The sequence below is a fragment of the Marmota flaviventris genome, chromosome 6 (assembly GCF_047511675.1).
Source record: "Marmota flaviventris isolate mMarFla1 chromosome 6, mMarFla1.hap1, whole genome shotgun sequence".
In the NCBI taxonomy this organism is placed as follows: Eukaryota; Metazoa; Chordata; class Mammalia; order Rodentia; family Sciuridae; genus Marmota; species Marmota flaviventris.
In genome coordinates, this window is record NC_092503.1 from 123,059,035 (window position 1) to 123,084,202 (window position 25,168).

Sequence of the window (25,168 nt, forward strand, 5' to 3'; positions counted from 1 at the left end):
GTATTTGCATGTAACACACATATCCTCATGCATACTTTAAATCTTGATTACTAGTAATATCTAATGCTATGTGAATGGGTCTGGGGAATGTGGCTCAAGTGGTAACGCACTCGCCTAGCATGCGTGAGGCACTGGGTTTGATTCTCAGTACCACATAAAAATATTGTGTCCACCTAAAACTAAAAATTTTTTTAAAAAGTGAATGTTATGTAAAGAGCTCATCTGGGGGCTGGGGGCTTGGCTCAAGAGGTAGAGCACTCACCTAGCATGCATGAGGCAATGGGTTCCATCCCCAGCACCACATAAAAATAAAGGTATTGTGTCCACCTATAACTACAAATATACATATTTTTTCCCTTTAAAGAGTTGATCTATATTGCTTAGGGGAGAGACAAGAAAAAGTCTTATATTTGATATTTTCAATTTGAGGTTGTTGAATCTGGGCTAAAGAGCTGCTAGGATAGCTTCTTTTAGTTGTGGGTGGACAGTGTATTTCATTTTTATGTAGTGCTGGGGATTTAATCCAGTGCCTCACACATGCTAGGCAAACACTATCACTGAGCCACCACCCCAGCCCCTATAGGGTAGATTTTTAAGACTAGTTTATATATTCAGAAGCATTATTAGATGGCAGTCTCCCTTATGTGTATTCCTTGCTTTATCCCCAGGGGCCTTAAGACAGGCCATTTTTCCCTTGAATATGTATCTGCTTTCATAAGTAAACCTCTAATGCTTTGGGTCTGGGGTGGGGAGAGGACAGGAAACAAAGGCAATTAAATGTGATATTCTCATCAGTTTAAGGAGAGCAGAATGTAACTAACTTTGGACTCCATTCCTCCACTGGCAATCTTCCCTAAATGAGCACACATCTGGCAACTTTCTTTTTTCCAATTCCCATTTATTTTTGGCTCTTGGGGCAATGTCATCTTTTCAATATGAAAAAAAGCAGCAAGTTCAACACAAATTAGAAATCTGAAGTGTAGGATAGGACAAAATCAACAGTAGGAAGGAAAAAGCAATAGCAAAAGAAATGAGATGTTCTTTAAAAAAGGGTTTTGTTGCCCCTCCTCTGGAAGAGTACTATCACATTTAGGTGGTAGTACATACCTTTCCACATATCAGACATATTACTCTTTGGAGGGGGGTGAAAAGGTGGGGGTCGGGGAGGACAATTCTGGAAGCTTAGGGGACCAAGGCTGGCCTTCTCCTTTTTGAAATGCACTGAGAGAGGTAAAGCAGAAAGAGGAAGGATTCACACCTCTCAGAGTGGGGCAGATTCCTCTAAAGGAAGAGCACAACATGGACAGCTGAGAGGGAAGCTGCAAATGGAAATAATACTGTTAACACCCCTCCTGAAGCTGAGAGATGGAGCATGGAAGTGCCTAAATGACTGTAAAAGCATAGATTCCCCTCTTTAAAAAACTGTCCTAAAATGAAAAATCCCATCCCCATCACAAGTTATTTCTACCTGCTGCTACCTTCTACCTCGTACTATTTTGCCTTAGGATGGTGGCCACTAAAAGCACCTGGCTAGTTCTAAATGGGATCTGGACAAGAACCAGCTTCTTGGGAGAATCATTTTGGAAACAGAAGATATTAAATGGACAGATGTGAAAAGTAGGTACCAGAAAGAAATGCAGGGTAATCCAGAATGGAAGAAATTTAAGTTTGCCAGAGTGGAAAGAGGAGACATTCAAGAAACAAATATTTATTGAGCGCCTAATATGGGTCAGGCACTGTTCTGCATGCCTCCCAAAAGGAAATAAAAAAGGAAAAAAAGAAAAGGCAGTTAACACAAATTCTGAAGAAAGGGGCAGCGGAAGGCTGGGGAACTGAGAAGCCTGAGGTGATGGGGGAGCCGCCTTAGGCCTCCTCTTCAGCCTCCTCACCGAAATCCTCTTCCTCTTCTGCGGTGGCATCCTGGTACTGCTGGTACTCGGAGACAAGGTCATTCATGTTGCTCTCAGCCTCGGTGAACTCCATCTCGTCCATACCTTCACCTGTGTACCAGTGGAGGAAGGCCTTTCGGCGGAACATGGCAGTGAACTGCTCTGAGATGCGCTTGAAGAGCTCCTGGATGGCTGTGCTGTTGCCAATGAAGGTAACTGCCATCTTGAGGCCACGAGGTGGGATGTCACAGACAGCTGTCTTGACATTGTTGGGGATCCATTCCACGAAGTAGCTGCTATTCTTGTTCTGCACATTCAGCATCTGCTCATCTACCTCCTTCATGGACATCCGTCCACGGAAGACTGCAGCCACGGTGAGGTACCGACCATGGCGGGGGTCACAGGCAGCCATCATATTCTTCGCATCAAAGACCTGCTGGGTGAGTTCAGGCACAGTGAGGGCCCGATACTGCTGGCTTCCACGGCTGGTAAGAGGGGCAAAGCCAGGCATGAAGAAGTGGAGACGTGGGAAGGGCACCATGTTGACTGCCAACTTGCGGAGGTCAGCATTGAGCTGGCCAGGGAAGCGGAGGCAGGTAGTGACACCGCTCATGGTGGCTGAGACGAGGTGGTTCAGGTCTCCGTAGGTTGGTGTGGTCAGCTTGAGGGTACGGAAGCAGATGTCATAAAGGGCCTCGTTGTCAATGCAGTAGGTCTCATCAGTGTTCTCTACCAACTGATGGACGGAGAGGGTGGCATTGTAGGGCTCAACCACAGTATCAGACACTTTGGGTGAGGGTACTACACTGAAGGTGTTCATGATTCGGTCAGGATACTCTTCCCGGATCTTGCTAATGAGCAGGGTGCCCATTCCGGAGCCTGTGCCCCCTCCCAGTGAGTGGGTCAGCTGGAAGCCCTGCAGGCAGTCACAGCTCTCTGCCTCCTTCCGCACCACATCCAGGACTGAGTCAACCAGCTCAGCCCCTTCTGTATAGTGACCCTTGGCCCAGTTGTTACCTGCCCCAGACTGACCTGTAATGGGTTAAAGAGAAAGCTTAATTAATTATTTAAGGTTTGGAATGTACATGTTTCTACCTTTCAACTTTTAGGAAAATTCCCTTAGAGGTAGCTCCTTTCTCTTTCACCTGTGATATATTTTCATAATATCCCAAATAGTCATTTGCCTCCACCCTCCATTTCAGATTTCCTGTAACTCTCCAGTGCAATAATCATCTAACTTTTGCTATTTCTTGCACCTAAATAAAAGAATATCACTAATAACATCTGCATAACTCACCAAAAACAAAGTTGTCTGGTCTGAAGATCTGGCCAAAAGGACCTGAGCGAACAGAGTCCATAGTCCCGGGTTCTAGATCCACCAGGATAGCACGAGGAACATATTTACCACCTAGAGAGAATCAGGTAGATGTTTGAGAGCTGGCAGTGGGGAAGGTTAAGCAATTGCTGTTAGGAAACAGCCTCATATTTAAATTTGTCATGCCAAGCCCAGCCACCAGGTGGCAGCAGAGCTAGTCTTTGGCCCCTTTATGGTGGGTGTCTAAAGAGGAAAATGATGGATTCATCCAAAGGGGACAATGGGCCCCCAAGAATGGAAACAGCGGAAACACTGGCTCATGTCTGTAATCCCAGCTGCTTGGGAGACAGAGCCTACGCTGCTCTCACTAGTTAGAGAGCAGCTTAGGACAACTTAGGTAAGACAGTGTCTCAAAATACAATTAAAAAATAGCTGGGCGTGGTGGCACACGCCTTTAAACTCAGAGGCTTGGGAGGATTTCAAATTTAAAGCCAGCCTCAGCAATTTAGCGAGATCTTACCTCAAAAATAAAACATTAAGCGCCCCTGGGTCCAATGCCTGGTACCATAAATTTATTAAATTAATTTAAAAAGAACGAATAGAAAGAGATCCTGTAGAAGTGTTAAAGAAACAAAACCCGACTTTCCTGGGCTCCTGCCCTCACCTGTGGCTTCATTGTAATACACGGAGATGCGGTCCAGCTGCAGGTCACTGTCCCCATGGTAGGTACCAGTGGGATCGATGCCGTGTTCATCACTGATCACCTCCCAGAACTGCCAAGGAAAAGCAATGAGCCCTAAGTAGTGCAAAACCCACGCAAATATGCCTCTTCACGGGATCTACATTCCAGATGGGTTAGTGGTAAGCCCTGTTCTAAGGCTTGGCATTCCGTTATCTGCCTGCCACACCTTTGCCCTAGACACTTGCACATTCAGGAAAGCGGTAGCTTTCGTTGCTCGGGATGTTAAGATGATATGCTGCTGGAAGGCCTGGCGTTCGCTAACGTGGGAGTGAACGCATGGAAGGGCTATCCGTTCCCCTTGTAGGAACCGCCCCTGCATGCCGTACTAAAAGGGCCGTGTCTGAGCCACCTAGGGCTTTTGCAGTCGACCACCCCCTCCCTCCACGTGATGGCAGCGCACGCGCACTTAAAGAATCCGACAAAAGGAGATGTAGCGCGCGGGCGGGGCTCAAGGCAAATTCCGCGCGCTTAGGGGCGGGACTGCGCTCCAGCTAGCGCGTCCCCGCCGGCGGGCAGGGCTGCATTGTCCCCGCGCTCCGGGGGCCCCTGGGCCCCGCCCCCCACAGGACCCCGCCCTTCGGCTACAACGTAGCAGCCGCACTTCCTCTCTGCCCCTCCCCCGCTACACTGTAACCGCGCGCAAAAAAAAAAAAAAGAAAAGAAAAAAAAAAAATCCCCTAAGGCCTCGGAATTTTATTCTCTGGCCAGTTTTTTTCCCTCCCCCCCCAACTTGCTTTATTCTTTCTCCAATATTTGGTACAGAGGGAATTACTTAATAGAAGCACCCCTTCCACCTTCTCTAAGAATGTGTTGACGCCCTAAAAGGTCTTAGAGGCAATGAAAGTTAAAGGAAGCCCCTATATATATTATTCTCCATCCACATAAAAAGACGGGAACGCCCCTCGGGTATCGCAGAAACACCGAGGTCTCCGATCTTTTGTGAAGGTTGCGCGTAGTGTAGCCCACCCTGGTGCAGTGTTCCCCACCTTTGCACTGGGACTTTCGGCAGCTGCCCGCCCAGCCTCAACCCTTCCCCCGCCAGTTTTGCTCTACAAATCCCCGCCAAGCGGGGGGAGGCGGGATCCACATGGGGAAAACCTCGCCTCGCTTTGTCTCGGACCGTTTCCGCATCACTCCTCCCTGGTCCTTGGACCGTTAGAAAAATCTCCTTTAAGAAAACCCTTACAGATCCTGGGTCTTCCAGGCCCCCAAACCTGAAAGGTCCTTTTAGTAGCACTCCCCCAAAAATGTGCCTGCCAAAATAAATTGCCCATCTTTTCAAAATCAAATGCTACTACTACAAATGTGTATCCTTACAAGTAAAAAACTTTTGGAAGGCAAAGCTTGGTTAAGGATGGAGAGTGCAAATGATCCCATAACCATCCTTCGTAAATTAATCGGGATTTTTCTTCTAAGAAATATAATTAAAAGGAGAGGCTTAAAATTCTTACCTTGGCACCGATCTGGTTGCCACACTGACCGGCCTGGATGTGCACGATTTCCCTCATGGCTAGAATTTATTTTTGCTCGCCTCAATGTATGCTCGGGACAAGGAAATATGTAATTCGTTTTCTGTGCTGGTCGCGAGCTGAAAGAAGGAACGTGCCCGGGAGGATGGAGCAGCGAGATCCGAACGCGACGGCAGGAAGATTCTGAGAGGCAGAAGAGCAGGGAGGGCGAAGGAGGGAAGGCGGGCAAGGCGGGGCGCGCGTGCGCCAGGGATGGGAGGCGGGAGAACGGCACCCGCTGGGCGGCGGGGAGACAAAGCCTTCTCCAGCCTGCCGCTGATTAGTCGATGCTGATCATGTACCAAACGGCCATTGGTTTCTACGCCAGTGCACTAGCGCAGTTCTCTCTGGGAGTCGTAGTCCTCTATTGTTGTCCACGCTGCAAAATGAAGTTACGAATGGGTGGGTACTTGGTATTTTGCTTTTTGTGGTTTTCTTATTTTTTTAATGAAAAATGACCTTGCACAAGATTCTTTCTATGTCAGAGGTCTTTGTGGGGTTTTTTTGTTTGTGAAAAAATGAAATCGTTCTTGGTATGTGGGAGTCTGGGGTTCCAGGAGCTAGGAGGTGGGGTAGGCACGCCCTGAAAGCTGCCCACTGCGGTAGCTCTCGGGGAGACAGGACTGCTTAGCTCAGCGAAAACTGGAAGAACTGTGGTACCCTCTTATGCTACATACATCTAGTCCTTTGGTGACCTTAGGCATAAATTTCAGTAAAAACCCCGTTCCCCCAGACACCTCACAGGAATAAGGAAGGGATTATCCTCCTCTTTCTTTGGGACTTTTGAGTAAGAAGGCAAAGCTTGGTTAAGGATGGAGAGTGCAAATGATCCCATAACCATCCTTCGTAATTAATCTTAAAAAAGAAAAAAAAAATTGTAGCAAGTGCTTTTCAGAATAGAGAGGTTGTCTGGAAGGAATGTTGAAAGAATAAATTGAATAGTTTAGTGAAGCTGAGATCTGGGATTTGTGGAGCTAGAAGTCTCTCTTGGTCCATGAGGGGATCAGGGCGTTAGGGTAGAGTTTGAGGACACCTTGGTCATCTTGTCAAAAGGGAACTATGGGGTGAGGTTCCTGATAGAATTTCAGTGTCTTCCCAGCCTGCCTTTATTAGACTCTGAGATGAAGTCAGTAATTTTTCAGTTTTCTAATTTCAGTGACTAGGTGTGGCTATTGCAAAGCCTCAGGATTTAAAAGGTGGGGAGGAGGAAAATGGGATGGGCTCAAGTATGAACCTCTCTGCTTCTTCCCAGTGAGTCATTCATTTGATAGATACCAAGTATCCTCCAAAGCAGGATACTATGGATACAAAAATGTTTAAGAATTAGTTCTTTGACCCACAGAATCTTGAGAAGTGTATTAACAAGAAGGTGGTGTAACAGTAATAATGTGGTAAAAAAAATCATTAATTGGGGGGAGGGGGCTGGGGTTATGGCTCAGGCTCAGTGGTAGAGTGCTAGCCTAGTATGCATGAGGCACTGGGTTCGATCCCCAGCACTACATAAATATAAAAAAATAAAGACATTATGTCCACCTAAAAGTAACAAATAAATGAATAAGATCATTCATTCACATTTGACCAATACACAGATCAATACCCTTTTCTAAGTCACTTAATAAATAAAGGAACATCAAATTATATAAGGCCCCTCTACTCTTTTAAAACATGTTTTAAATGTCTAGGGTGCGCTTGCAATGAAAGCAGTTACAGCGTTAGAGGAAAGACATTCAGAATTTAAAATTATAGAGAATTTGATTCAATTAGTCTTCAGGAACCTAAGCACGTTATTTAATTTCACAGAGCTTCAATGCTTCGTTTATGAAGTCAATTTTAGTATATTTGTTATAGACACAGTTAAGATACAGATCTTACTAGATTATGCACGTGTCAAATTCTCACTATTCTCTTCATGTCTTATGAAATTAAGTAAATGATTTTTTCATTCTTTCCTCGTCTCTTGAAAGGGAAGCACAGACTTTTTAAGATGTTAACAAAACAGCATTCTCTGTTTGCCTAGAAACGTTTGCTTTAGGTTCTTCCATTTAGGAAAATGACCTCAAAATGTCCGTCAGGGATATATTCCCATGAACAAATGACATGATTTCTACTAAACAAATTAAAAGGAAATTAAATTCCGCTGCAATGAGTAGTCCTCAAGCGCCACGCCTACGGGCTATACTCCAAACTGCAGCCTCGAGCCACGACTGCAACCGCAACCCATTTTCATGTCTCATGAGTCAGCGGACTCCATGTCTGGGAGGACCGCGGAAGGGCGCTCTGGATGCAGGATTCGGTAGACGTCTATGGTAGAGCCCTTCTATCTGCTGCCAGCATTCTCTGGCGCCAGACTCTCTGGTCGCGGTTTGGAAATCTGCGCGGGAAGTGGGCGGTAATGGGTTGTCCCTTGGAGCTGCCCAATCGTGGTGCGTTATTCCGTAAACTCCTGGCGGCCTCGGATTATATTCTACTTTAACTACCAGTCCCCTGCGAGCAGTCTCCCGTTTGAGCCGTGAGGGGGCGGGGAAAGGGCGGACCTTCGAAAGTGCCTGTGCTCTGGGAGCTTCATCAATCAGCGACTGCAGCATGTGAAAGACAGCTACAAGAGCCAATCAGCGATTCAAGTCCCTTCCGGACACGCACTCGCGCCACCCAGGTCACGGCCGTTACTGGTGGCGCGCGCGGCGACTCAAAGTAGGTAAATTCTGGGGGCCTCGCCCTCGGCTCCCCGGGTACCATCTTGATTCCTCCGGAGGGCGGGAGGGGCGTGCCTTGGGTGCGACTGGGTGGAGGTAATTTAGAAATTTGCTTCTTAGATTGTAATACTCATCCTTGTCTGGAGCCCTGAGCCGGGTATGAGCACACAGAAAGACGAGGGAACCCATTGGGGTGTGGGGGATCAAAGATCTTGGCCCTTGGAATTGGAGCCAGGGGTCGTGGGCATCGCTGAATTGGCGCGTCAAAAGGACGGAATTAACACTTTCTCCATGGGGGCGTCCTCTTTTTCCTAGCAACAGTTTTCCTCTAGGGTGGCATCTTTCTAGGTAAATTCCACTCATGCTATTTTGAGTTTCTACCTTCTTTTATTTCTTCTTTCATCAGTAGGCTCGATGATGTCTTTTCCATAGGGTAGGATTCATGTTTATGTTTGGTTCAGGATGTATCCTGAATACTTCCAACTGTGCCAGGTGCACCATAACCATAAACATGAATGATGGACCCTAGGGATAAGACACAGTTCACTGATCCAGTCCTGGAAGTAGTGTGAAGGTTATAAGGTTTACATCATAGAGTCCTTGCTAAAAAGTTTAGATTTTATTTTATGCTATGGGCATTGAAAGCCATCAAGAGACTATTATACAGGGAGAGAGATTATTTGGGTGATCTTGGGCAAGTCCCTTAACCCATCTATGTTGAAGTTTCTTTATCTGGGAAAAAGGAGAATAATAATACCTACTTTACAGGGAACAGTAGATGAGTCAGTATAAACTATTTAGAACAGTGCTTGACACATAGAATCCTCTTGTGTATACCAGCTGTTATGTTCTTTACACTTCAGTCTGATTACACTGAGGCGGTTTGATACAGTGTAAAAAGTGGGCTTTGCAATCAGAAGCATATTTATTTCTGTCTGCCCACCTATCTGCTGTGTTATCTTGAGCAAGTTATTTAATGTTTTAGCATTAGCTGACTACTGTGCCTGACAATATAATACCCAACACATGCTTGGCACATGTTAGCAAAATGGTTTTTCAAACTGTGAGTTGCATTCCAGTAGTGGATGGTGAAATCAATTTAGTGGGTTGAAATCAGCATTTAAAAACTATAGTGAATTGGGCATGTAAATATAGGCCTGTAATCCTAGTGACTCAGAAGACTCAGGCAGAAGGATCATAAGCCTTGGCAGCTTAGCAAGGCCCTGACTAAAAATTAAAAAAATAAGAAAGATCAGTGGTAGAGTGCCCCTGGACTCAATCCTCAGCCTCCCAAGTCACTGGGAATACAAGTATTCATCACCACATCCAGTTCTCAAAACTTTCTTGAGGTGGACCCTTGCCAAGGTATCTAGGCTATTAGATCTAGGCTATTGGGCTTCAGTGATTCTCCTGCTGCATCATGCCCAGTTTTCAGTTTTATTTTAGGTTTGAAAAGCACATATTTGTATATAGTTTGTACTTGGAACATTGTGATATTTCTTACTTTGTGTCATAGTAAAAAAAAAAAAAAAATTTCAGGGGCAAGGGTGCATACCTGTAATCCCAACAACTCAGGAGGCTGAGACAGGAGGATTGAAAGTTCAGGGCCAGCTTTAGCAATTTATTGAGGCCATGAGCAACTTAGTGAGACCCTAAGGGCTAAGACAAAAAGGGCTGGAGATGTAGCTCAGTAGTAAAGCACCCCTGGGTTCAATTTTCAGTAACAATAAATAAATAAATAATAAGTTATTTTAGCCAAGCATGGTGACGTACACCTATAAACCCAGTGAATCAGGAGGCTGAGGCATGAGGATTACAAGTTAAGACCAATCTCAGTAACTGTCAAGACTCTGAACAATTTAGCAAGATCCTGTCTCAAAATAAAATATAAAAAGGACTGGGGATGTGGTTCAATGGTTAAATGTCCCTGGGTTCAATTTTTGGAACCAAAAAACGTAATAAAAGGGGCTAGAGATGTAGCTCAGTGATAAGTGCCCCTGGGTTCAATCCCCAGTACCACAAATCCCAGTACTGGTTCAATACCCAGTATTGGAAATTGAACCCAGAGTCCCATGCATGCTAGATCATTCTACCACTGAGCATTATCCTCAGCCCTTTTTATTTTTTTAAAGACAGGGTCTTGCTTAGTTGTCCAGGCTGGTATGGCACTTGAAATCCTACTGCCTCAGCCTCCTGAGTAGCTGGGATTATAGGCATTTACTGTTGCACCCAACTTAAAAGACTTTTTAAAATCAATAGTGCAGGGGACTGAAATCAGGGCCTTGCACTTGCTAGGCAAATGCTGTACCATTGAGTTAACACATATAGCCACCCCAGAATATTTTTTTTTTTTTAAATGCTTCAGAAGGATAGAAATAGAGTGATTGGTGGGAAGAGAAGCATCAATTACTTTTACTATCCAGGTTTATCCCTACTTATCATTCTCTCTGATGCTGTGTATGAACAAGTAATGGGGATGATGATAATGTGTTTCCTTCCCAGACCATGGAAGACACCCAGGCCGTTGACTGGGATGTTGAAGAAGAGGAAGAGACAGAGCAATCTAATGAATCCTCAGGATATATCTTGGAGCCTATAGGACGACTGCATATCTTCAGTGGTGCCCACGGACCAGAAAAAGGTCAGAGGGTATTGAGTGCTGAAGTATGGATATAGGTCTTTTATTTTTCTTGGTTGGAGAGTTACAAGTTTACATTTGTTTCAAGGAAATATGAAAAACTGTTTTACTAGGTTGGATAAAAGGGGACTGACAGATGATTGTTCTAGGCTACAGCCCTGGACACTCTAGGAGTTATTTTACGTTGATAGGAGAAGATGAAGAGGATCAAATAAAAATCTACTGTGGCTGGCGTGGTGGCACACAACTGTAATCCCAGAGGCTCAAGAGGCTGAGGCAGGAAGATCATGTGTTCAAAGCCAGCCTCAGCAAAAGGGTTGGGGATATAACTCATGGTTAAATGCCCCTAGGTTTAATCCTCAGTACCAAAAACAAAAAAATAAAAATACCAAAAACCTACTGTGGTCTGGAAATGGATGGTAGTGAGGTAGTAATGATTGCACAACAATGTGCTCTTTTTTTTTTTTTTAGTTGTAGATGGACACAATACCTTTGTTTATTTATTTGTTGTTATGTGGTACTGAGGATCAAACTTGTGCCTCACACATGCTGGGCACATGCTCTACCATTGAGCTACAGCCCCAGCCCCAACAATGTGTTCTTAATACTATTGAACTGCATGTTTTAAATGACTAAAAAGGTAAATTTATATTATGTATATTTTATATAATGAAAAAATCCCCATGTAGATGGGTTGCATATGAATAATGCATTGCATAGGTATATATTTTTTTTCTTTCTTTCCTTTAGGTGTAGATGGACCTTTATTTTTATGTGGTACTGAGAATTAACCCAGGTCCCGCCTGTGCTAGGCAAGCGCTCTACCGCTGAGCCATAATCCCAGCCCGCATATATTCTTCAATTCCTAGATTTTCTAGGAATTTGGGGGGGGGGGGGCAGGATACCAGAGATTGAACCCAGAGGCTCTTACCTACTGAGCCACATTCCCAGCTGGTTTTGTATTTTATTTTGAGACAAGTTCTTGCTAAGTTGCTTAGGAACTCACTAAGTTGCTGAGCCTGACTTTGAACTTGCGATCCTCTTGCCTTAGTCTCCCAAGTTATAGGATTTATAGGCATGAACCACTGCACCTGGATGTTCTAGGACTTTTTATTTTTCTAATGCTTTTGGGAGCTTTGAGAAAGTAGTAGGGTATTTAACTAGAAGATTTTCCTAATGACAGGCCAGGACTCTGGCCTTGGAACTTGTCTACCTCTCTCATTTTTAGATTTTCCTCTATTCCTCGGGAAGAATGTGATAGGCCGACTGCCTGACTGCTCTGTGACCCTGCCCTTTCCATCCATCTCCAAACAACATGCAGTGATTGAAATCTCAGCTTGGAACAAGGCACCTGTCCTCCAGGATTGTGGGAGCCTTAATGGTACTCAAATCTTGAGGCCTCCTAAGGTCCTGAGCCCTGGTTTGAGTCACCGTCTCAGGGATCAGGAATTGATTCTCTTTGCCGATTTACCCTGCCAGTACCATCGCCTGGATGTCCGCCCACCCTGTGTTTCCCGGGGTCCCCTAACTGTAGAGGCGACCCCCAGGGTACAGGAAGAAACTCAGCCCTCCAGACTTCCCTTGGCTGAGGACTCAGAGGAGGAAGTAGGTAAGTTTGTGTATTGGCAGTGTGGATGAAGAGACAGGGATGATGAGTGTGATATTGTCAAGTTACTCCTTTTTGTTCTTGCCAGATTTCTCAAAAGGGTGTGTGGTGAAAGAATCACGGACCACATCCTCCTCTTTGGCAACAGTAGTTCCAGAAAGGTAAGTACCACAGGGCTAGATATATGAGTCTTCAAATAGGAAGAACCAGGGTCTGGAGGATCAGTCTCTAACAGAGATGATCACGTTGAAAGTTGAGGCTGTGGGTTTTTATATATTCATTCACTCAGCTTATTTTTTATGGAGCACCTAGATGAACCAAGCTGGAGATAGAAGAGCAAATACTACCTGTGCTACAACTCATAGTTAAGTGGGGTATCCCTTTCCAAGAAATTCTTTAGACTCTTTCTTTTCCGTTTCACAGTGATGAAGAAGGACCTTCCCTGGCCCCAGGTGACTCTTTTGCCTTCAACTTGGACAGTGACACAGATGAGGAAGAAGATCAGCAACCAGCAGCCAGGGAGGCCTCTTCAGCTGCTAGAAAATGTGCTGCAGCAGAGGCAGAGCAGCCTGAAGCCAGTGGAATTACAACTGATACGTGGCTAGGAAAAGTTCAGCCTCTAGGAGAGATCGATAAGGACCCAAAAGTCAAAAGGGATACAGGGAATAGGGTGGTACCAGTTGGGGTGATTTTGGAAAGAAGTCAGCCTCCTGGGGACAATAGTGACACAGATGTGGATGAAGAGAACCGGCCTCCTGGAAAGACAGCTGAGGCCCACTTGGAAAGGGTCCAGCCTTCTGGCTTCTTGGATAGTGATACTGATGTGGAAGAAGAGGGGATCCCTGCAACCCCAGCTGTAGTGCCTATGAAGAAGAGGCAAGTCTTCCATGGAGTTGGTACAAGAAGTCCTGGAACACTTGGATTGGCACATCTTCAGGAGAGCCCAGCTGGTAGTGATACAGACATGGAGGAGGGTGAGGCCCCATTGGCTGTTCCTCTGGAAAGAAGCCAAACCTCTATGGTGATTGATAGTGATACAGATGATGAAGAAGAAGTCTCAGCAGCACTCACTTTAGCACGTCTGAAAGAGAGCGGAGCTGTTTCATGGAACAGAAATGCTGATATTGAAAAGGACAGAGTCCAACCTGTGCTCCTTCAGGAGAAAAGCCTAACCACCTCTGAGAGAGATAGTGACACTGACATGGAGGAGGGGCTCCCAGTGGAAAAGAGAGAAACTGTCCTCAATGGTCAAACAGACAAGGAAGAAACCCTTGTTATAGCAAATTCAGAAAACAGACAAACTCCCCTTAGAGACAATGATGTAGGTGAGGAAGCAGATATGAGTTCACCAGGGGTCCTTCTGGAGAGAAGCCAAGCTGCCTCCACCACAGGGGACATCAACATAGAAGTGAAACAGGAAGTTCCATCAGGACCAGCTGTTATATGTTGGGGAAAGCATCAAGTGCTTGTGAAGGGGACAAATCAAACAGATAAGGAAGCGAAGCAGGAATCAGCAAAGCTGCCCATAATGCCTCTAGAGGCAGTCCAGTCTTCTGATGAGGATGGTGAAACAGATATGGAGGTGGACATGTCTTCAGAAGTGGCAGATGTAAGAAAGAGCCAGCTTCTAGGAGAAGGGGATGCTGAGACAGAGAGGGCTACAGCTGTACTTGAGTCAGAGGGCACTCTCAAAGTGGGGGCCTATGGTGGATCACAAGTACAGCAGATGGTGGTGCACACAGGTGCTTCAGGGGAACCCCTCCAACCACAGAGCGAGGGATATCCCCTTACAGGAAAGGAGAAAAAACCGCATATGAGTGAGGCCAAGGACTCCAAAGACAGCCATGATGGTAAGTGCTAACCTTTCTTCTTCCTTTGCTCTTGAAATAAACAATGGTTAAAAGGAGTGGGGAGAGAATAATAGGGCTAAAGTAAAGTGTTGAGTGTTAGATATGATTTTTTTATTATCGGTCCTATACTTCCCACCAGATTCTGAAGATCTGGACCTTCAAGCTACCCAGTGCTTTGTGGAGAGGGAGAGTCAGAATCTGGACGGTGAGAACATTTGTATTGTTTGGATTCCAGTGCCAGTGGGAACTGGGAGATAGACTAGTAGTCTTTGAAGGGTATGAAGATTGGTGGGTATAGGGCAGGAGACTGGAAATAGGACCCTGGAGTTCTGTGGAAGAGCTGTGTTTAGGCCATCTATTCTCATGCAGCAGTTCAAAACTTGGAAGATTTACCCACCCAAACCTTCCTGTTTACTCTGCCCCAAGAGCTTGGCTCTTCCTGTTGCAGTTTTTAGACCCCAGGTACAAGAAGCTCTCTTCTCTGTACCCCTAACTTTTCATCCTTTTTTGTTTTCTTTCTCTACATGTTTCTTTCATACTCTTTGATATTGTGCGATGTTTCTCCATCTCATCAGAAAAACGCACCATGTTGGGCTAGGGTTGTGGCTCAGAGGTAGAGTGCTTGCTTAGCATGGGCGAGGCCCTGGGTTCGATCCCCAATACCACATAAAAATAAATAAAGGCATTTTTAAAAAAAAAGAAAAACGCACCATGTTATGTCAGACTTTAATTGATTAATTTTAAAGAGACAATTGTAGTGGCACACACCTGTAATCCCAGCAATGCAGGAGGAGCACAAGTTCAAAGACAGTCTCAGCAACTTAGCGAGACCCTGTCTCAAAATAAAATATAAGAAGGACCGGGGGTGTGACTCAGTGGTTAAGTGCTCCTGGGTTCAATCCTTAGTACCAAAAAAAAAAAAAAAAAGAGAGAGAGAGAGGGAGAGACCACTGAGGAAGCTTTCCTGTGAGGATATATGTATGGTCATTTTGTTTGTTTGTTTTAATATTTTTTAAAGTTGTAGATGGACACAATACCTTTATTTATTTATTTTTATGTGGTGTTGAGGATCGAACCCAGTGCCTCATGCACATGAGGCAAGCACTCTATCCCTGAGCCATAATCCCAGCCCCTGTATGGTCAGTTTTTGTTTTCATTTTTGTTTTGGCGTTAGGAATGAACCCACAGATTTGGGTACATGAGGCAAATGCCTTACCACTGAACTATATCCCAGCCCCATGTATGGTCTTTTTATAATATTAAATATTTTAGCTATCACCCTTATCCCAGCTTTTCTTTAATATTTATTATCCATGAGTTTATCTTATTTGCTTCTTAACCTTAACATTTTTTATCTACCTCTCTTTTCTTTCTGTCTCTCTGACTCCTTACTTTTAGGTGCTTTGGATGAACCATGGGAAGTCTTGGCTACACAGCCATTCTGTCCGAGAGAGTCTGAGGCCACTGAACCTCAGCTCATAGCCACCCACCTTGAGGCTAATGGATCTTGCCTGTCTCCACCTAGGGCAACACCACAAGACCAACATCCAGAGAACCCAGTTCACACAGAGCCGTTGGGGATTCAAGGCAGAGAGATACAGACTGTGGAGAAAGACATGGGTACACGAAAAGAAACAGAGAGGGTGACCCCTGAGAAAGGGCCACTGGAGAGGGAAATCAGGGAAGGGCCACCAGAAGGAGAGAGAAAAGATGTGATGGAGGAGGAGGAAAAAACTAGAGGGATACAGGACAGAGAGCAAAAACAGGCATTAGCTGAAGACACTCAAGAGTCTGGCAAAAAGGCGAAAAGCAAGAGTCCTGAAAGGTATAGGGAGAACTCGAAGGTAGAAATGGAGATATCTGAGGAAACAGAAAAGACAGAGATAGAGAAGCAGACCCTCACAAGAGAAGTATTTGAGAAAGTAGTAGAAAAACCAGTTCCAGAGAAAATGTGTGAAGCCGCTGAGTTAGAAGTGAACTTGGAGAGAGGGGAGACAGAGGGAGGAAACCAAGACCAGAAAGGACAGGCTACTAGTCCAACACCAGAGCCTGGAGTCGGGGCAGAGGAACTTCAGGGACTTGCTTCAGTCCCTGTAGTTTCTGGGAACCAGTCAGGTGGAGGAAGGGAAGCCCTGGTGAGCCCCAGGAGGCAGCAGAGAGGTACGTGAAGGCAGAAAGGAACACAAGGTGGTATGCAACTCTCATGATAATCAACCCCTGAGCAACCAACTACTTAGAACTCAACTACCCTTTTGTTACTTTCTGTCCAGGCCACTTGAATTACAAGATGCTACCTGCTGAGACAAGTTCCATGGTGAGAGTTACTTTCTTGATTTCTTCCTATTCCACAAGTCATCCCTGTATCCCACCAATGCCCTTCTCCTGGCCATGCTTTAAGCTAATCCTCTCCCCATATTCTCACTTTTTTTCCATCATTATCCCTTCTTAGTTGGCATCCATCGCTTTGCCCCATTGTTTTCCATACCTGTTTCCCAAGTAGTATCTCCCTCTGACTCAGAAAGGTAGTCCCTTTCATGTTTTGTCCTTCTTTGCCCCAACCATCCTCTTCATGTACCACCACCCACATGTGGAGAACAGTATGAGGAGAGCTTTGTAGGGAAGAGGACTGCTTCCTCCCGGGAGGTCCCAGTCTAACGGAAGAGAGGTCACATACAGGAAGAGAAATGCCAGAGGACACACTTCCACCATAAACAAGGATCTGGAACAGTGTCCCAATTTCTCTCTCATTACCCTTCCTGCCTTGTTTCTGTTTTTCCCCAGGGTGATCCAGAATCCCCAGATGCTTGCCTGCCTGCTACAATGCCTGAAGCCTTAGCCCTACCCCTCAACTCCTTTAGCTCTCAGAGCCAAAAACATCCTGAACTTCAGTCCCTTCTTTCTCCTCTTTCATCTTTTGAGCCACCCATTCCTAGGACCAGGTACAAAAGGAGTCAAGAAACTCCAGAGCCTCCCCTATCTTCAGAGCTGGAACCTTTCCCCCCAAAGCCTAGTGTTAGGCCCCGTCGCTCCTCCAGGATGACACCCTCTCCACTTTCCTCCGCTGCCCTTGAACTCTCCTCTATTGCCCCCAAAGCCCAGCCTGCCACCCCTAAGTCCACATCTCGTGCCACTAAGGGAAGGACACACAAGTCCTCTGACAAGACCCCCAAACTCCAGCCTTTCACTCCCACAGAGCAGCCCATTACCCCCACACCTACATCTCGAGTCCCTCGGGTCAAGACAAATAGGTCCTCTGTCAAGACCCCTGAATCAGTTGTCCACACAGCCCCTGAACTCCAGCCTTCCACCTCCACAGACCAGCCAGACACTCCTAAGCTCACATCCCAAGTTACTCGGGGCAGGTCACTTAGGTCCTCTGTCAACACACCTGAACCAGTATTCCCTATAGCCCCTGAACTCCAGTCTTCTGCTTCCACAGACCAGCCTGTCATTCCCAAACCCACATCCCGAGTCACTCGGGGAAGGACATGTAGGTCCTCTGTCAAGACCCCTGAACCAGTTTTCTCTGTTACCCCTGAACTCCAGACTTCCACTCCCACAGAACAGCTCTTAACCTCTAAACCCACATTTGTAGACTCTCAGGGCGGGACACATAGGTCCTCTGTCAACACACCTGAACCAATTTTACCCACAGACTCTGAGCTCCAGCCTTCCACCTCCTCAGACCAGCCTATCACCCTCCAGCCCCCATCCCGAGTCACTCGGGGCAGGACACACAGAACTTCTGTCAAGACCCCTGAACCAATCTTACTCACAGGCCCCAAAGTCCAGCCATCTACCTCCACAGACCACCAGCCTGTTGCCCCCCAGCTCACATCCAGAGTCACTCGGGGCAGGACACTTAGGTCCTCTGTCAAGACCCCTGAACCAATTGTACCTACAGCCCCTGAGCTCCAGCCTTCCACCTCTGCAGAGCAACCTGTCACCCCTAAATCCACATCTTGGCCCACTCGGGGTAGGACACATAGGTCTTCTGTCAAGACCCCTGAAGTAGTTGTCACCACAGCCCCTGAACTCCAGCCTTCCACCTCCATAAACCAGCCAATCACCCACAAGCCCACATCTAGAATCAGTCGGGGCAGAACACGTAAGTCTGTTGAGACTCCTGAACCAGTTGAACCATCAGCCCCTGATCTCGAGCCTCCCAACTCCACAGACCAGCCTGTCGCTTCTAAGGCAGTATGTCAGAGTGGAGCACTAGAGTCTTCAGCACTAAGTGCTGCTACACTTCCTGTCACTCCTGAATTCCATCCTTCTGTTACCAAGGACCAGCCTGTTCCCTTTGAGCCCACTCAAACCAGTTGTACCAGGAGACAGAGAGCTGCTGGGAAGCATGGCTCCCTTACAGCTCTCATTGTCCACAAACCTAGCTCTGCACCCCCTGAACCTAAATGCCGATCCTCAAGGAACCAAAGACCAAGGGCACAGAGAGCATCTGAATGCCTTGGGACCGTTCCTGAGCCTTCCTTTCCCCAGCTTCCTGAGGCACCCATTCATGCTTCCCAGATCCAAAAGGTGGAAGCAGCAGGTACATCTGGGTTCGTCCCAGAGCCCCCACCTAAGGCCTCTCGAAGCCGCAAGAGACCTTCCACAACCATAGATTCACCCCCTCTTCAAAAACGTCCCCAAAGAGGGGATGTCTCCCAGGAGACAATGTTCCCCAAGGAGGAGGAAGAAGATCCTGAGGAGATGCCAGTGAAGGAAGAGGTGAGGAAAGGGCTGGAGGACTCCAAGCTGGGAGGAAGAGCTTCAGGGCTCAGACTCTCCCACCAAGGTATTTTTCAATCCCAGGACATAGTGATTCCAGACAAGAGAAGGAGAGACCAGACAGAGGAGGAGCCCAAGGGAATACCAAGCCGAAGCCTTCGACGGACCAAATCTAACCAAGAATCAGCAGCCCCTAAAGTAGGAGAGAAGGGAACTGGGGTTACAAAGGGAGGGTGGTAGCTGGTTTGAGAGATGGGCACTCCTGGCATAGCTTGCTCTGACCAGCCCAGTCTAATCCCCCAACAGGTTCTCTTCACAGGAGTTGTGGATGCTCGTGGGGAGCGGACAGTACTGGCACTGGGGGGGAGTCTGGCCAGCTCAGTGGCAGAGGCCTCCCACTTGGTTACTGATCGAATCCGCCGAACAGTCAAGTTCCTGTGTGCCCTAGGGAAGGGAATCCCCATCCTGTCCCTGGACTGGCTACATCAGGTGAGAGGTCAGGAGATGATAACAGACCAATAGCAAGAGTGACAGGAGAAGACTGCTTACATAGCTCTGTAGGAAAATGGGAGGAAAGAGGAGACGGAGAAATGGGGCTTTAGTGATTCATACAAAAAACATTTCACGTGCTGTCACCAGCTGCTAGGCAGGAGTGCTAGGTGGGGTGTGGCTGAGATCTGATGCTGATTGCTACCTCCCTTAGTCCCGCAAGGCTGGTTGCTTCTTGCCTCCAGATCAATATGTGGTGTCTGATCCTGAGCAAGAGAAGAATTTTGGCTTCAATCTTCGGGATGCCCTGCACCGGTCTCGGGAGCGAAGGCTACTGGAGGTGAGAGGCTATCTTCTGTCCTGTGCTTCTGCCTTGCACAGGTTTCACAGTGCCTCACAGCCTTTCAGTTGCAGATATCTACTGTCACCATTTTTCTCTCTTAGGGCTATGAAATTCACGTGACCCCTGGAGTCCAGCCACCACCATCTCAGATGGGAGAGATCATCAGCTGTTGTGGAGGCACTGTCCTATCCAGCATGCCCCGGACCTATAAGGTATGGTTGGTGAATTCTGGGTCTTCTGAAGGAGTAACTAAAAGAGGTTGCAGGATGGGCTGGGGATATAGCTCAGTTGGAAGAGTGCTTGCCTCAATGCACAAGGCCCTGTGTTTAATCTCCAGCACCACAAAAACAAACAAACAGAAGAGGTAGTGGGAATGGGAACATTTGGAGGAAATATAAAAGTATAGATGGGAAAGGGTAGGGATGAGGGAACAGATCTGCTGACACCAAATGGACTTAGTTTCATTTTGTATTTATACATTTTCAGTTGTGCATGTGCTACATTTATTATCTATCCCTTTGTTCTTTTGTTTCATTTACTCTGCTGAAAAACTTTTTTTTTCTTTACCCTTCCCCTACTTTTTTTTTTTTTTTTTTTTTTTTGAGATGTGTTTTACTATTATTGCCCAGGCTGGATTTTAACTTTTGGGCTTAAGTGATTCCCCCCTACTTCAGCCTTCTGAGTAGCTGGGACTATAGGCATATGCTACTATGATGAGCTTTATTGAAGTGTTTTTTTTTGAGGGGGAGGGAAGTTGGTACTAGGGATTAAACCTAGGGGCACTTTATCACTGAGCTACATCCCCACCCCCCCACCCCCTTTCTTTTTAGTTGTTGATGAACCTTTCTTATTTATTTATTCATTTATTCATTCATTCATTCATTCATTTATATGCAGTGCTGAGAATCAAATCCAGTCCCTCACACATGCCAGACAAGTGCCCTACCACTGAGACACAACCCTGGGCCCCCAGTCCTTTCTATTTTTTATTTTGAGACAGGGTCATGCTAAGTTTCTCAGGGCCTCACTAGGATGCTGAGGCTGGCCTTGAACTTGCAGTTCTTCTGCCTCAGCCTCCTGAATCACTGGGATTACAGGCATGCACCACCATGCTTAGCTTTGCTGAAGTATTTTAAAGCAAACTGCAAATATATTACTGTATTACTTTCTTCTGTATACTTAAGTATATATCTCCAAGAAATATGTACATTCTTTTTTTTCTCTCTCTGTTTTTTGTCAGTACTTAGTATTTAACCCAGGGTATTCTACCACTGAGCTACATCCCCAGCACTTTTTACTTTTTATTTTGAGACAGGATCTCACTAGGATTCCCAGGCATGCCTCAAACTTGGGATCCCCCGCCTCAGTCTCCCAAGTAGCTAGGGACTACAGGCATGTGCCATTACACCCAGCTGACACCCATCTCTTAAAAATAAAACAACAAAACAAGAAGGATTGGGGATGTAGCTCAGTGGTAGAGTGCTTGCCTAGCATGCACAAGGCCCTGGGTTTGGTCCCCAGCACTGCATTAAAAAAAAGAAAGAAAGAAAGAAAATAGATGCTCCAGTGCATTGCTGCATTTGTTTTTTGGTTTTTGGTTTGTTTTTGTTCCTGGGATTGAACCCAGGTGCACTTTACCACTGAACTACATCCTCAGCCCTTTTTATTTTTTCTTTTGAGACAGGGTCTCACTAAGTTGCTGAGGCTGACTTTGAACTCATGATCCTCCTGCCTCAGCCTCCTAAACCATTGGTATTACAGGTGTGCTTTACCTTGTCCAACTTGCATTTATTCAATCTCCTCTTACTGTGGAACATCGCCTAACTCATTCTGCCTTTTGTATGCCATTCACTTTCGGCCAAAACTAGATCAGTCATCCTTTAGAATATTTGCCAGTTTGTTCCCTTGTTATGTGCTATATTATTTATTCTCTATTTTATGTATTTCCTATAAATTGTAATTATTTATTTGAAGTACTAGGGATGGAATCTAGGGACCCTTCACCACTGAGCTACACCCCAAGCTCTCTTCTGCTTTTTTTTTTACCCTTGGGTACTGGGGACTGAACTCAGGGGCACTCGACCACTGAGCCACATCCCCAGCCCTATTTTGTATTTTTTATTTAGAGACAGGGTGTCACTGAGTTGGTTAGTGCCTCACCATTGCCGAGGCTGGCTTTGAATTTGCGATTCTCTTGTCTCAGCCTCCCGAGCCACTGGGATTACAGGAGTGTGCCACCGTGTGTGGCTCTTTTTTTTTTTTTAAGTTTTCATTTTGAGATAGCATCTAAGCTGCCTAGGCCTGCCAAGGTACTGATGTGCACCACCCTGCTTGGCTAATTTTAAGAGTTAGGATGAATTCAAGAGCAGCCTTTCTGGCAAGAATACTTCACAGATAGCCAGCTACTTGGGAGGCGAAGACGAAAAAAATCAGAAGCCTTCCTGGAACAATTTAGCAAGACCTTGTTTCAAAATAAAAAGGACTGGGGATGTGGCTCAGTGGTATAGCACTTGCCTAGCAAGTGGGTTCAATCACAACACCACTAAAAAGAAAAAGAGAATATTTTATAGGCAATAAGTACAATGAGCTTCATGTCAGGAGGTACTACTTCAGTGATGCTATCCCTGATTAATGGGTCCTGAATCTATTTCTAGAACTGTTTATCCCCCCTGACTTCTTTCTTTGCTCTCTCTTCCCCAGCCTCAAAGAGTTGTGATCACATGCCCCCAGGACTTCCCACGATGCTCCATTCCATCTCGGGTTGGGCTGCCCCTCCTCTCTCCTGAGTTCCTACTGACAGGAGTGCTGAAGCAGGAAGCCAAGCCAGAGGCCTTTGTCCTCTCCACTTTGGAAATGCGTTCCACCTGAAAATTCCAGCACCCTTTTCCCTACCAGACAGTAAAGTTTTCTAGAAAACAATTGGGGGAAAAAAAAAAAACTCAGGACTTTAGAAAACACTGGGGTGTATTGATATGACTTATGATGGAAATGGTTGGGACCAGAAGGTTTATGGGAAAACGGGGAGATTTGGACCCACAGATTTTCTGAAATGGCCATTTTAAAATCAGCCAATCCTGGAATAGGAGTGTAGCTCAGTGGTAGAGCACTTGCCTAGCATGCATGAGGCCCTGGGTTTGAGCCCCAGCACTACCCCAAAACAACAAAAAATTGACTAATCCCATGCTCATATATCTTAATGGATGCTTGTCTTTAGCCAGACTGATGTAATTATTACTCTATGGCACACTCTCCTGCCTCCAACTTGGAAGCCATGTCTCTCCTTTTCTTTCTGGAATTCTTACTTGTCCTCGAAAAATAGTGAATACAACTTTGGCATTAGGCACTTGAAGGGATACTTGGAGTGAGTAGATATGAGGTGGAATTGTGGAATAATACTAAAATATTTTTCTCTCTCCCATCCCACCTGCTTAGGAGCATCCTTAGCTTTATCTTTGAGCAACTCTCTGCACTTTTCTGGCCTGCTTTTTCAGTATTTATAAAATTAGACCTTCGGCCTGATCTCTGTGATCAATAAATATTCACTCTGTGCCTTATGGTGTGGTGCAGTTTTCTTTTTGTTTTAAATGTCTGGTTTTGAGACACCCTTTTTAAAAAATAGTTAGGAAACTGTATTTAATTTACTGTTATTTTCTATTTAGGACAAATTATGTAATATTAAAAGTTGGTCAATTACAAGGTGTTAATATCAGCATTTTCCATAATAGCCAAAAGATGGATATAATACAAATGTTCAACAAGGATGAATGGATAAAAAAATGACATATGCATACGTGGAATATTATTCAACCATAAAAAGGGATGCAGTACTGAAAAGTGCTGCAATATTTTAAGGATTAGCCTTAAAAACATTTTGCTAAGTAAAAGAAGCCAGACACAAAAGGACACATATTATATGATTACACTTCCATGAAACATCTAGAATGATAAAACTGTAGAGACTAAGCAATATTGGTGGTTGCCAGAGGCTGGAGAGGAAACAATGGGTAGTCACTGCTTCATGGGTCTGGAGTTATATTTTGGAATTAAATAGAGGTGGTAGTTATGCCCATTTGCAAATGTTACTAAAAGCCATTGTATTCTCTTTAAAGGAATTAGTTTTATGTCCTGTGAATTTCACTTCAATAAAAAATAAATAAATTTATTTGTATACTTTTTCTGCATGTAAAGTATGCTTAAGCTTGGAAAAATGGTGTAGTAGAAATAATGCAAGCTTTGCCAAAACACTGTTAACTTTTCTTTTTTTCTTTTTTTTTTTTTTTAAGATCTGGGAATCTAATTCAGGGCCTTGTGCATGCTAGGCAAGCAGTTTATCACTGAATATATTCCAGTACTGTGCTGCCTTTTCAAAAAATTTTAATTTATTTTTTGGAACTGGAGATTGAATCCAGGGTGCTTTTTTTATTTTTATTTTTTATTTTGAGACAGGGTCTCACTGAGTTGTTTAGGGCATTTTTAATTTGCTGAGGCTGGTCTTAAACTTGCAATCTTCCTGCCTCAGCCTCCCAAGTTGCTGGGATCAAGGGTTGCACCACCATGCCCAGACTGGTTTTTAAACTACTACTCATCTTATATACGGAACATAGCCATTGTGAGTGTGGCACACAGTAGGACCTAAATACTGGTCCCCTTTTGGCAAATGAAATTTTCCATATCCCTGAGGCTTACAGGATTCCATATAATACCTACTGTCTCTAGAAGCATTTAACATTCAGGTAGTCAGGCACCTTGGAACATGCCTATAATCCCAGTGACTAGGGAGGCTTAGGCAGGATGATTGCAAATTCAAAACCAGCCTTGGCAACTTAGCAAGGACCTGAGCAATTTAGTGAGACCCTGTCTATATAAAATATAAAAAAGGGCTGGGGATGTGACTCAGCTGAGTTAAACTAAGTCCAGTCCCTGATACCAAAAAAAAAAGGGGGGGGGGTTGTACTTCTTTCTATTTGGTCAATTTAAACTTCTAGAGAATAGGGATAGGAATCTTTTCTTACACTTTCAATGAATCCCATACTTTAGCACATTGCTCTGTATAATATCTATTTGTCACGATCCTAGTAGGAAATCGATGGTACAATTTATTAGAAAATTTGGGGGAAGTGTTTATAATTCAAAGAAGTAAATAGGGTTTAGGGAAATCTTAATATTGCAGTGTCCACAGCTCTGCTACAGCCTGAACTCAAAAAGATGAGAGCAGTTATGTGAGAGGAAGGACTTCCTGAATAAATATTGTGACTTTCGTTGGTGTAGTCCATTCAAGACCACTTTCCTATGCAGAAAGCAGGGTGGAGAGTGAGTCTATGTTTGGTGCAATATATATGATGGCATCGATGCAGAGGAATATGGGAA

At 45.2% G+C, this 25,168-nt stretch overlaps 2 protein-coding genes and 1 non-coding gene across 6 annotated transcripts; 2 read left to right on the forward strand and 1 right to left on the reverse strand.

The window, feature by feature from the left end:
* Positions 1-877: 877 nt before the first annotated feature.
* Tubb (tubulin beta class I) lies at positions 878-5,636 on the reverse strand. The gene is made up of 4 exons (XM_027923075.3): positions 5,398-5,636; positions 3,869-3,977; positions 3,187-3,297; positions 878-2,921 (listed from the first exon to the last, which is right to left on the reverse strand). The coding sequence occupies exons 1-4, from the start codon at positions 5,452-5,454 to the stop codon at positions 1,864-1,866; spliced, it is 1,335 nt and encodes a 444-aa protein (XP_027778876.1). The 5' UTR covers positions 5,455-5,636; the 3' UTR covers positions 878-1,863.
* A 2,437-nt stretch (positions 5,637-8,073) lies between these two features.
* Mdc1 (mediator of DNA damage checkpoint 1) lies at positions 8,074-23,355 on the forward strand. 4 transcript variants are annotated; one of them, XM_027923073.2, is made up of 14 exons: positions 8,074-8,145; positions 10,650-10,788; positions 12,014-12,394; positions 12,480-12,552; positions 12,815-14,241; positions 14,381-14,446; positions 15,640-16,401; positions 16,512-16,555; positions 17,023-18,969; positions 19,054-19,167; positions 19,276-19,458; positions 19,673-19,798; positions 19,903-20,013; positions 22,502-23,355. In XM_027923073.2, the coding sequence occupies exons 2-14, from the start codon at positions 10,653-10,655 to the stop codon at positions 22,667-22,669; spliced, it is 5,538 nt and encodes a 1,845-aa protein (XP_027778874.2). In that variant the 5' UTR covers positions 8,074-8,145; positions 10,650-10,652; the 3' UTR covers positions 22,670-23,355. The 4 variants fall into 4 exon arrangements, with proteins under 4 accessions (XP_027778874.2, XP_071469648.1, XP_071469649.1 ...); XM_071613547.1 differs by lacking the exon at positions 22,502-23,355 and adding an exon at positions 21,486-22,421; XM_071613548.1 differs by having other exon boundaries at positions 8,075-8,145; positions 15,640-15,861.
* On the forward strand, positions 22,884-22,954 carry Trnaa-agc (transfer RNA alanine (anticodon AGC)). The gene has a single exon. It is a non-coding gene; the product is annotated as a tRNA-Ala (tRNA).
* Positions 23,356-25,168: the final 1,813 nt, after the last annotated feature.

What these genes read in the sequence shown, in the direction of transcription:
- Tubb (XM_027923075.3), bottom strand. Translation starts at nt 5,454, where the DNA reads ATGAGGGAAATCGTGCACATCCAGGCCGGTCAGTGTGGCAACCAGATC. An exon ending in GTATTACAATGAAGCCACAG is followed by an intron (nt 3,298 to 3,868) that starts GTGAGGGCAGGA and finishes GATTCTCTCTAG; the next exon opens with GTGGTAAATATGTTCCTCGT. An exon ending in ACCAGACAACTTTGTTTTTG is followed by an intron (nt 2,922 to 3,186) that starts GTGAGTTATGCA and finishes AACCCATTACAG; the next exon opens with GTCAGTCTGGGGCAGGTAAC.
- Mdc1 (XM_027923073.2), top strand. Translation starts at nt 10,653, where the DNA reads ATGGAAGACACCCAGGCCGTTGACTGGGATGTTGAAGAAGAGGAAGAG. An exon ending in CTCCAAAGACAGCCATGATG is followed by an intron (nt 14,242 to 14,380) that starts GTAAGTGCTAAC and finishes ACTTCCCACCAG; the next exon opens with ATTCTGAAGATCTGGACCTT. An exon ending in AAGAATCAGCAGCCCCTAAA is followed by an intron (nt 19,168 to 19,275) that starts GTAGGAGAGAAG and finishes ATCCCCCAACAG; the next exon opens with GTTCTCTTCACAGGAGTTGT.